Consider the following 12,745-nt stretch of genomic DNA (forward strand, 5'->3'; position numbering starts at 1 on the left):
AATGTAAAACAAATAATAAGGGTGGAAAAAAGAATTTCAGAATATTATACAGCCTTGTGCCCCAGTGTTGCACAGGCTCCGGATTCACTCTGACCCGGCTCAAGATAAAGTTGCTACTTACTGTAAGATGAATGAATGAATGATAAGCGAATTTTCAAGATAATTGAATGTGGTATGGCTATGGTTCTCATCATATATTATGCAAACTGTCAAGCCACTTTACTCTAGACAGTGACAAACCCCCATAACTTGTGAAGGACGGGGTTCATGTTGTTGCGACCGGAATGCGGTTAAAAAGTTACTTATGCTAGGAATCATAGTTATATCTCAAAGGTTATATCAGCTAACAGTCATCCTTCAGGATGACAGGATAAATCTGCAATGTATAATGCAATACTCATTATGGCAAGCTGAATCTTGCTTAATAATCCGAACCTTCCAATATTACCGGGACTTTTGTTGGGGAGTTTGTAAGATGTGTGGCTGTGGCTGTATGTTATTATATTATGCCTATATTGTGAAATGTTTCAAAATTAAAATTTAGTGTAATGCCCTGTTTAGGAACAATTTCAGATTTTAAGTATCAGCATTTATTGGTTATTAGTCTATTTAAGTGAAATCACAGAAACAGCACTTTATAAAACCAACTTTATAAGCCTTCCAAGTTCCCATCAAAACATTCACGAATGAACACTTAGTTTTTTTTTAAGACAACCAAAGTCTACTAAGGAAAGCTTGTGTGCATATGCCCAGATTGAGGTGTTTATATATGTACATCAGTCATGTGATCAAAACACAGTCCTAATGGGTGGAGCAATATGGCTCACATGACAAGTATGAAAATTGCAGCAACTTTGAGAAATAATTAATTTGGTGGTGACTCCCTGTTTTAACATGCCATACAAAATCATTGACCTTACACATGAGGGATTTATAAAGACCATAAAGTACTGAGAAAGTATACTTGTACTCCTTTCAACACACTTATTACTGTTTGACTTTGTACTACACAGTTGTAGAAGAGAATTGATTCATAATCCCACCGCACTGTAAGAAGATATGCTTCTGTCAAGGTTTCTTTCACATGTTTTCTCAGGGAGTTTTTTCCCCCAAGTCTACATCTGGATTTTTGGTAAAGCTGCTGTGTAATGATGTCAATTGTTAAAATAACTATACAAATAAAATCGAACTGAATTGACAATTTAACTCACTGTGATTGGCCCAACATGGAAATTAACATACAGCTCAAATAAGTACACTCTCTGGGTCCAAGCACTAACTCAGAACATATGCATGTACTGGAGGTTCAGCAGATCAACTGTCTTTTTAACAACCTCTTTCCTGCAATGTCTATAGACACACACATGACAACATTGATGCATTAACAAAATTTCCTAAGAATCAGTCATTCACAATGGGAAATATTCACTACTGATTTTTGATTGCTGGTTGACAGCAATGTATCCTGACAGGCTCTTGTGCTTTGGTAAATGTGAGGACTTCCACAACCAAAGCTGAAGACTTGTAAGCAGTTAGAGCAGTTAAAGCACTCCTTACTGCAGGGGTCGGGAACCTATGGCCCTTTCAGTGATTGGCTCAACGGCAGGAAAAAAATAGGAATTACGAAAGCTAGTGTGTCAATTAAATTAAAACTCTACATATTATAAAATATGACATAATTTATAATCGATTGTCATGTATACACCAACCTGTGGCACAACAACCTCAAAGTTCACTGGACACTGTGAAGCAGAGTGGTAATTTCCTGATCGAATTCATAAATCAGTTGAAAACTACATAGCCAGTCTGTTTTCATTTTTGAAAATGGAAATGGCTAAAAGAAGAAGAAGAAAAAAAGACGACGAGTATCGTTCTTTCCAGACGTAAATTTGTTATTTGCAAGTCGCATTAATGGTACGTAGTGTTCAATTTATTCTTACTTACGTACAGCATCTTGTATTGATTGACCATTTTCTGAAACTACCATAATTGGTTGAAATGTCATTAATGTTTATAATTATGCAATAATAGTAAATATAATAACTATAATAACAAGAGGATATATAAATATATCAATATATAAATAACATTTTTAAAGGTAAAAAATGACTTTCTTTCATGTTTTGCTCCCTGCTTTCATATCTCTCTTATTTGATAGCTTATATCTTATCTTGTATTATAGTGCATGTGGTGTCACTGTCCTGCTTTCTCTCCCTCCCTCTCTCCATCCTCAAGCTATTCTACCTGCAATATATGTCATTTTGCAGTTTAACTGTATACTGAACTTTGTATTCTGTAAAGTAAAGCTCAGAATTGTTAAAGTAGTAGATTACATCTATGTGTAAGGCATATGACAGGGTGTTAATAAAGAACTGAAATTATGTTTGCGTGACCTCAAATCAGTGTGGAGAGCACAGATGCTGTCTTTAAACACTTACCACACTACTACTAAGCATCATATTTCTTGTGGAGTCCCTCAAGGTTAAATTTGGGGACTGACACTCTTTAATATCTAATCAATAATTATTACAACTAATTTCCTTACGTCAGTACACAGATGACACACAGCTCAATATGTCCTTAGCTCCTGACTCTCACAGGTCTACCAGGTCTACCACTGCTTAAAGTCCTGGATCATAATTTATTGGGAAATGAAACTCAGAGAAAAGACATGCTGGTTCCCTAAATGTAACGGCCAAAATGGCATCAAAAACCTGGGAGTCAGTTTGATAGTGACCTTAACGTTAGAAACCACATAAGTAATGTCTGCAAAACAACATACTTTCACCTCAGAAACATGTCCAAAGTCCGTGACATTCTTTCAACTGCTGACAGTGACAAACTCATACATGTCTTTGGGTCAGCTCACCTGGATTACTGTAATGCACTCTTATCTAGTTTACCAGATAAGAGGAGAGATGTGCCTTTTCTCGAACAGCGGCATTGACTATCGGTATCTTATAGAATTAATTTTGAAATGCTTTTACTGATTTTCAAATGCCTTCATGATCTTGCTCCACTGTGCCACAGTGAACTGATTCTTAGACATGATCCAGCAAGAGCACTCAGATAAAACAAAACAAAAGAAAACATAAAAACCAGACATACCTGCTACCCATACTGTATGTTGTAAATACTGAATTAAATAAAAATAATAAATAGAAATCCGACCAAAAGACACTACATAAAGGGTTTCAGAGTGAATATGTAATTATGTATGTAAAAAAGTGGAAGATTGGTCTCTGTTCTCTGTCCTTATGACTGATGCTAGCTAAATAACTGTACTTAAATCACTGCCCATTCTAACTTCATAAAACTCTGTTTTAATAATCAGATAATTATTATGATTTAATAATCAGTACTTGAATTTAAGCTAATTTCTACAAACGTTGATTCATTAGGGCTTCTTGGCACATACTACAAATTGGTGGTTAGTTAATACTCACTTAATATAAGAATGAGCTTTAGTGCTGGTGACAAGGGCCAAATAGAGTTCATTTTCAAAGTGAGGAATATCATCACAGTACACAGCTTCTCCTGTGGCCTGCTTCAGAGCAGACAGGTGCATAACAGGACGACCTACCACATCATCTGGGCTCTGACCAGGAGGGACTACCTATATTAAGTAGTAGAAAATAATACTCTATATAGAAAAAAACACAACTGTAATTAAATTTCCATGTGTAATATATTCATACTGTGTGTATGTGTGTGTAATGTCTTTTTTACTGAGATCATGTATGTGTACCTGGTACAGCTGAACACTGGTTGGTGAATCCACGTGATAGTTTTCGATAGCACTGGCATAATCTGGTCTGACATCCTCAACAGAGAGGTACTAACGAAACACAGGTAACCATCAGCTTTAAAAAAAGTTCTTTGTAATTAAACATTAACATTAAGGCATTTTAAATTGTATTTACCTAGTAAGTGATTGCTGGTTTTTAACATAAAAACCAAAACATTCTGGGTGTATAGGAAAATAATCAATGACAGGGTGGTGTGAAGTGCTACCACCTCAATATTTTCCAATAAGGTACCAAAGTGTTTTACTCCACTTACTCTATATCCCCAGTTATTTGTCAATGATAAAACTATTATTATTTATCCATGAATGACATGTTGTGTAGTAACAATTAATGACGTGGGTTGTCGGTGATAAGTTTGAATTGGATGTGTCATATGATGGTATATAAATTAACGACTGGTACACTGGTGCATGGCTATCAATGATGCTTAAACATATTCACTTTGATTTAGTAAAATAGCTTCATGAGTGATGCTGATGAAAGTTTTACTTTGACTGTAGTTTTTTCAACTTGCATATCTATGAACATGTTCTTACCTCCTGAGCTAGTTTGTGCTGGACGGTGAGGTAGAATTTGAAGAACAGGCTGATGGTCAGTGTGCGTCTATATGTCACCATTCCACCTGGTGCGGAGGGAGAGAGGGACATCTCTTCAGCCAATAAAGAGCAGGCATCCTGCATCATCTCCTCATTCCACTGTCTATAATCGTGAACACAGCAAGAGAACTGATCAACACATAACCATATATGTGTAATTGCAAAGTTTGTGAGATTTCTGGACAATATGTTTAACACGTCATGGGAAAACCCTTTAATATTGCATCTTGTAGTTCTCATAGTACTGCAACACCTTCCTTTTTGCTATTCTTTTTTATTGTAGTATTCATATAATTTCATGAATTGTCAACAACTTACAAAATAATTGATAAATTGTATTTTTCTAAGTTCTCAGCAACTATTTTTGTTTAACTGGTAAGCCAGCATTATTAATATGTTAACAATATATTCCATTAATAGGGGTTGGAGTATCTATAACTGAAATTAGTATATACTTTATATAAAGTTATATGCAGTACAACACAAACTCTACCAGTTAGTTTAGTATAATTTAGTCTAGTAGAACAGCGTAATAATATTAATTCTCAAAAGAATATGTAGTACTATTATGCACCAAATAAAACATCAGTTGTAATAACTGCTTGACTTGCCCATGCTAGAGAGATAATGTTTTAGAAAGGCAAGAAAAGCAATTGGTTTGGTTTGTCGTAAATCATGCTATCAAAGTTCTTAAATATCGAAAAGCCCTTTTACATACATAATAGGAGTGTAATGCAGTGCCACTCTCTGTATTTGTTTTGTGCACGAAATATCTGTGTCTGCAGTCGGGTTTAAATCTGAAGGGGTATGGCCTAAACTGGAAGGTTTGTTTGTTGTTTATTCTTTCTTTATTTAATTATGGACCCTACCACTATGCTCTTTGCAAACACTGGAAGCAGTTCCTCAACCTCAGCTACATCACTCAAGCTCATAACTGGTCTCAACTGGAGATGTGTGCAGGACTGTTTATTAATTCTGCCTATTATATTTTGAATGACTTAGGTTGGTTCTATTTCCCAAAATATAAACAAACTGTTGCCTAATTTCAACCCCCATGACCCTGACCAGGCAGTTACTAAAGATGAAAGCTTCATATCTGACAACTTGCTTATATCCACATGAAAATAAAACCTCCAACTCGCATGACTTTTTGTTGTGTTTGGCAGGATGCTGATCCCATTACACACCTTTAGTCTCCAAAGCAAGCTTTCAAAAAAAAAAGTTTAAATGTGTTTAGAACACATTATCTGTTACTTATGCATAATGTATTAATATTCTGTTATATTTCTAACATACAATATATGATTCAAGTTCAAAAACTGCTAGGTGGTAGAGACAAGCTTCTTAGAACTGCAGTTTAACAGATCAGTGGATTTAGCCCACTGAATTTTATGCTTAGCTTACAACACAGATTCCTAACCAGGGTCCTGATGTACTGCCTATCTTGCACATTTAAGTGTTTTCCCTACACACCCACTGCAACTCCAGGACGAGGGCTGGTGAATACGCAGCATATAAATTACCTGCCAATAAGTCGGTTGCATGCTGTTGTGGCGAGAACAGTGGTAGGGGCCATTCCACCATAACTGATTCGGATGTCCTGCACTATGTTGGACCCCTCCTTGAACTGTACATTCATCCCACAGGTGACAATGGCAATATCATCCTCTTTGCGAAGTGACTGCTTAAAGGCTGAGCAATACTGGCCCTTGTAAACAAAAAAAAGTAATCTTCAATTCATTTTTGTAGTACATATTTACTCTGTATTTACTTTCAGGCATATCTACAGTTAATTAGACCTTTGCGTGTTGTGCTAAAACAGACCTTTTTTGTGTATGGAATCTCAATGGACAACAGAATTTCCTCTGGTCTTAAAGCAGTTTTCCTGTAGCCAGTGAAAAACTTGTCATCCAACTGAAGCACATGTTTTCCTTCTGCAAAAAATAAATTGTAATATGAAAAAATAAATGTATATATATATTTTCCTAGGCAATAAATGACATTTATACTGCATGACAATCAAGTATACAATAATAACAATTGAGCACATATCAATTCACACTTCGTTTTCAGTCTTTTTTTTTTCAACATACACTACATATTTGTCCTTAACAGGAAATGCAGATATCCAGTCAACCTTTGATCCCTGAACTAGAGTAAAAAAACAACAACAGAAAAAAAGTCCTTATTTTACCTTTGGACATCAGAGTTAGCTTAGAACCCACGGCCATGAACACAGGGTTAAGGTCTGAAATAGGACTTGCTGTCATAATATTTCCACCAATAGCCTGACAGTACATATATGACATTTAGCACCACCCACAAACAGACACACACACAAAAAACAAACACATTTGTAAATTTGACAACCTTGGGAAATACTATTCTTAATTCACATACTTCAGAAACATGTTAATAAATAATTTCTATGTTTGTAGCAATTTGTTTTTGGAAAGGTTATCAAGCCCAGGAATTAACACATGGTGTTAATGCAGACATCATAAAAACCCCACCAAACTATGAGGAATAGCTAAATGACATACTGCAACATTTCGAATCTGTTGTCCTGCGAACCAGCGCAGCTGCTCGAGTATGGCCTGGAAAACCTCCGTTTTGTAGCTGGGTAGTTTTTCTACCATTCCACAAAGGACCTCCTTCAACACAGTCAATGTCACAGATGCACCAAACTCAATCCCTAAAACACATACAAACACACACATATGCAGTTTTCATGGAACTGTTTGGACACAAATGTGCAAACTCAACGTGATATTTTATTTCGGGAAATCCAAAAAAGAATTATTACCAATGTCCACAGTATAGCAATAAGCAAACAATATTCAAAAGGAGACTCTATATTCAGAAGACTGGACTCAAAAAACTGGATTCAACAAACAGAAGAGTTGAAACTCAAAGATATATCTTTTCGTTACATGCAAGTCCTATTTTTTTGCATAGATTATAGTATGATATGACCAAATTCTTACTCCTTGATTCAATTATTAATTATGACTGCAATTACACAAATACTTACCAGTCTCCGTGTACTGGATGCTGTTGAGTTCCTGGATGTAGGTTGGTGCTAAGATCACAGGGTACAGGAAGTTCTTGAATTTCATCTCAATACCTTCAAAGGAGAAAGGTGAGAACATATAAAAACATGAACCAAAATAAACGTTCTCTACCAAATCATGTAAATGTTTTTTCAAGGTAAAATAACCGACAGATTACAAACCATATACTTAAATCTGTTCATATTTATTCAGTGAAGATGCCATAGCTGTAGAATAACATTCTAAGCATAATATTAAGAGATGACACTTTTTGCTGAAGGGCTCACCAACTTCAGTGTTGCCCACCACCAACTTGGCTGTAGGATACAATGCCTTTAGCTCCAGTAGTTCTTTCAGGGTGCTGGGCTGAATCCATAAAACTCTTTCCCCAAGAAATCTCAGCTGTCGTGTTGGATGCTTGGAAAGACTCTGTAGAACATCACATTTGAAGTACAGTTCATGTATAATACATACCCTGTGTTTGATATAGCTCAATTTAAACAAATAAAATATTGAATTAATTTAATTTGAGACTAAATTTGATATTTATTCATTGCTGTCATTTTTGCAGTAGAACCTGATTTTAGTTCACATGTTGAATGTACCATCAGTTCTGGAGGGAAAATGATTTCTTGTGTTGGGTCCAGTGGCATGAATTCTGATGGGTCAAACAATTGTTGAACGGAATGTTTTGAATCTTCCTGTAAAACATATTGATAATAAATTGACCAAACGGTTTGTGTTAAGTAGAATTATAGTTAGAAAATTTTGCATTGTTCAACACCAAGGAGAAAGAAAACGTGAAATGTCAGGTAGCATGAATTTATACCTGGCTTCCTCTACATTCCTGTCCTTTCCCAGGCATGATTTTATAGCAAGGTACAACTGATTTCACTAATACGCAAAGATGCCTTGATTATTGCTACAGAGTGAGAATTAGAACTGATGACAGAACTGATGTGGTTAGCAGATCACACTGGTTGTGCTCACATTTACCTGCTCCTTTGTGTACTCAGTGGCCAAGCAGCAGACTTTGGATTTCCCTTTTGCCCCACAGCATCCTCTGTCCTGGTCAAACCAAGATAAAAATGTGCGGTAACAATGGGAAGCTTAAAATGGATCTACAATTCTACCTCCATTTAAGCGTCTAATCGCTTCAGTGTGCACCTGGAGTGGCTTTCTAGTGCAAATTTAACCAGTTATACTTCCAATTAATGCCATGCCTTTGGAATAAATTGTTCACCGAACACATATAGGTGTCATCCAACATATCATATAATTTTGACCATATAATGTGACTTGAGTTGCATGAGTTTTTTGATGATTAAATGACCATTGCCTCCAAGCTTGGATGTCACTGGTTCCTCTTCTCCTGACTAACATTTTTTGTTTTTTGATGTTCATACAGAACAGATTTTGTTGTGAAATCTCCTTGATATAGGCCTTGGCACAGTGTTCAGTAGTAAAGCACTTTGATGCCATTAAATCCTTTCATCATTATGATTCTGCTACAATTTATTACGATTGCCATATAACACATAATGTATACCACATAATAATACTCAACACTGAGCAGTTGGTGCCTTCATACCCCTTATGTCAATGCTACTGGATCACCCTAGGCATTGTATTACCTTGGTGAAGGTCTTGTAGCCCTCCAGTATAGGTCTATACCCAGTGCAACGGCACAGATTACCTGTATGAATGAACACCAGCAGAAGTGTATAACTGCATTTATGCAAATTTTACTATTACGTGTTAAGATTATCTTAAAATATGGCATATGATTTTTCAGATTATGGCCATCTTTATACCTTGAAAGGCCTCCTCGATTTCCTGCATTGTAGGCTGGGAGTTGTTCCTCAGAAGGGCATACATGGACATGACAAGTCCTGGAGTGCAGAAACCGCACTGTGATCCATGAGCCTTAGCAATCCGTTCCTGCCCAAACACAACACTGTATAATGGATAGTGTATATCTTAAGCGATACAAGGATGTTTGCCATTGGAGGCATCAAAAGTTACATAATGAACCATCTAAATTTAAACTTCAGACTAATGATGCACACAACATCATAAGCAACACACCATGTTAAAAATCATAGGTAAATATTTTTTCTTTCATACCTGAACAGGATGAAGTTTGCTGGCTACACTGCCGATTCCCTCCACTGTAGTGACTGCACAATGATGCATTGAGCATAGTGGTGCCAGACATGCATTAATGGCCTGGTGACTACGACAAGGCAATCAAGGACAACATTTAAAAAAAAATTTTTTTACATACTGGATGTAATTTATTTCTACTATGTATGTATAAATAGTTATACAGGTTCAACATCCTTGTGTGACAGAAATTGAATAATATACTGTAGTATATACGTAAACTAATTAACCAAAAAGAAGAACAACAACATAAACAACAACAAATACATAGCTTTTATTTCTTCTGGAAATGAAGAGTGCAGTACACCATCCATGAAGATGGCTGATCAACATACAGTCTGTTTGTGGTTTAATGGAAAAGATACACAATCTTGTTCTGTTGTGGGTGAAACTTGGACACCATCACAGTGCAGGCACCACATCCTCCTTCAGCACATCCCAGCTTAGTCCCTGTTAAACCCACTGAGTTCATCAATATTAAGGAAAACCAGAGAACGGTGCAATCAAATATGCAAACACTGCCACTAATAAACTATAATAAAATTTCAATGTATTTTTTTAATATACATTTTTTTGCAAATTATTCATAAAGTGCAAATATACATATTTGTGTTTTTTCCTAAAGAATAAATCCACCCTGAATGACTTGCATATGAATATTTATAATCAATGTCCCATTTAATTATGATTCAAATCCGAGTTGACGGTTTCCTACGTTACCCATAATGCTAGTCAACTGATGGTGGCACCAGTGGGAATTAAACCCTACCTAAAGCAACTACTACAGGAGCACTTTAATCCTTAGGTCCAGGGTTTGTCAATTGGCGTAACACAGTCCAGACTCAGCCCCAGCAATGTATTTCAGCAGACCAATCTGAGTATTTACAAAAAATCCTGGAGATGACAAACGTGTTGAAAAAGTGAAATTTATAGCTGGAGGCATTTCATCAGACCTAGTTACCTACTGTACTCACTAATCACAGGGTTGAAGACATTAGCTCAGAAAGGGGAGAGTTTTCACAGACTTTCACTGTTTTTTTAATCTTATGTACCCTCTTGGTCACATTAGCAAACTGATGACATAGCTTGTTTAAAAAAACACACCGATTCAGTAAAACCCAGTATGATTTATTTAATGTCTGAGCAGACATAAAGAGGATGAACCAAACCACTTGACCTTTCGAAATATTTCACAATACAACAGCCATAGGCCTTAAAGCCAACACAAAACAAGAAATATTGAAAACAACCCATCCATAATGCTAAAAATTAGTAAGCTGAACGTTTGCTTCTTATCCGGATTTTCTGTTCCATCTTAAGAAGGTCCGGGTCTCACAGTGCATGTATGTCAAAGCACACACCCAGTTTCTTACAACTTCACCTGTATAGCCGGTTACCATTGTAGTAACAACAACAACAAAAAATCCTGTTTCTCTTTTTTGAAAATAGCCTCCATAAATGCACTTTACAGATTGATTGATTGATTTATTTAGTATAGCATATTTCCTCACTAATTTTATTTCCCTGTAAGATTAGCTGTCAATCAGCCTTGATGAGTGGGGATTCACTCTTTACCTCGTCTTAGTTCTTTAGGACAAAGTACAAGCTTTGTATATATATATATATTTTTTATAACTAACATTATATACCTAAATCAGCTAGATATTGTAGTCACTCATTTACTAATGGCATATTGCCATGAGTGTAGGAAAAAATTAAGCGTGCACCAGGGTTCTAAGGTGAGCACAAATCAAAGCTCAGCCTTATTTCCTACAGTTTTTAGTTCTGCAGAATGGTTCAGCGTCAACATTCTGCAGATGCACAGGTTATTCAGATTATTTTCATTTTCATTGCTAAATGTGATCACGTGATTAAAACACAGAGACTTGTAGTGCGCGTGCGATTTTGGGTAGAGGATACACTTTCTCCTGAGAAAGCTCAGCACCGTCATCTCTGGATCTGCATTGTTCTCAGTGATCTGTAGAAATAAACCAGTCAAAATTTTGCCTACACAAGAGTTTGTTTTTTTCCCAACTGAATTTACTCGATTTATAAAAAGTGACTCGGTAATGAAGCAATGCGTTTGGTTTTTTTTTTTTTAATTACCTTTTTGCCATTTACAAAGAGGACCAAGTCATCCCGGTGTGTTTTGTTTATTTCCTCCATAGTGCGAGTTTGTCTTCAGGAGCCGCTCATATGCTTGAGAGAAGAGACTTCAGTACATGTACTTACTGTAGGCTACTGAACATCTCAGCACGTGATGCATCCCTATCAGGTAGATACTCTCTCTCTCTCTCTCTCTCTCTCTCTCTCTCTCTCGCTCGCTCTCTCTCTGCGCATGCGCATTACTTAGTGCTCTAGGCGAAATCCCCCACAATAAAATAAATAAACTATAAATAAATACAATAAATACGATAACGGAGTAAATAACTATTTACACCAATTACATATAACTCAAATAATAAAATAATCAAATAAATAGAGAAATGGCTGAAAAAGTCGAGAGTAGGCTACAAGAGGTATGATACTAGCAATAATACTGATACAATATAATTGCAATAACCTAATTGTTACAATATAAGAATATAACATGAAAATAATGCTGCATGTATTGATTCTGCAAGTTATGTTGTTAAAATTGTTAAAACGCACAATCCAAACTTTGATGAAATTTGCTGTTATATCTATGACTATCACTGCGTTCATATAACTAGCACAGCAAAATTACACATTAATAAAGTTAATAATTTAATTATAACAAAGTTGTCCCATTTCTCAGTGTCCTAGCAGTCTCTTTTTCCGAAACTGAAATCCTGATGGCTTGATCTTTTTCTTCTCATTCACATTTTTTCACTTTTCTCTTTTGTGTCACTTGTAAACATCACCCCTGAAAATTCTGCCAAAAGTCAACGACCAAGACTAAATCCATCCATCCATCCATCCATCTTCTATACCGCTTATCCTTTTCAGGGTCAGGGGCCTGTAGCCTATCCCAGGGAGCATCGGGCACAAGGCGGGGTACACTCTGGACAGGGTGTCAATCCATCGCAGGGCACAATCACATACACACTCATTCATACACTACAGACACTTTGGACATGCCAATCAGCCTACCATGCAT

The 12,745-nt window shown here is 36.2% G+C and overlaps 1 protein-coding gene across 3 annotated transcripts in view; it reads right to left on the minus strand.

The window, feature by feature from the left end:
* Positions 1-11,858, minus strand: part of xdh (xanthine dehydrogenase) — a 30,017-nt gene extending 18,159 nt beyond the window's left edge. For all 3 annotated transcript variants that reach the window (XM_053632836.1, XM_053632837.1, XM_053632838.1), the window contains exons 1-17: positions 11,731-11,858; positions 11,545-11,602; positions 9,990-10,086; positions 9,586-9,694; positions 9,273-9,399; positions 9,093-9,154; positions 8,455-8,526; positions 8,064-8,159; positions 7,746-7,887; positions 7,440-7,532; positions 6,949-7,100; positions 6,600-6,693; positions 6,230-6,339; positions 5,929-6,113; positions 4,346-4,508; positions 3,749-3,838; positions 3,447-3,616 (exon numbers count right to left, since the gene is read on the minus strand). In XM_053632836.1, coding sequence (XP_053488811.1) covers positions 3,447-3,616; positions 3,749-3,838; positions 4,346-4,508; positions 5,929-6,113; positions 6,230-6,339; positions 6,600-6,693; positions 6,949-7,100; positions 7,440-7,532; positions 7,746-7,887; positions 8,064-8,159; positions 8,455-8,526; positions 9,093-9,154; positions 9,273-9,399; positions 9,586-9,694; positions 9,990-10,086; positions 11,545-11,602; positions 11,731-11,790 — 1,880 coding nt within the window. In that variant the 5' untranslated portion in view covers positions 11,791-11,858. The remainder of the gene's footprint in view (positions 1-3,446; positions 3,617-3,748; positions 3,839-4,345; positions 4,509-5,928; positions 6,114-6,229; positions 6,340-6,599; positions 6,694-6,948; positions 7,101-7,439; positions 7,533-7,745; positions 7,888-8,063; positions 8,160-8,454; positions 8,527-9,092; positions 9,155-9,272; positions 9,400-9,585; positions 9,695-9,989; positions 10,087-11,544; positions 11,603-11,730) is intronic.
* Positions 11,859-12,745: the final 887 nt, after the last annotated feature.

This window comes from Ictalurus furcatus, chromosome 9 (genome assembly GCF_023375685.1).
Source record: "Ictalurus furcatus strain D&B chromosome 9, Billie_1.0, whole genome shotgun sequence".
NCBI lineage: Eukaryota > Metazoa > Chordata > Actinopteri > Siluriformes > Ictaluridae > Ictalurus > Ictalurus furcatus.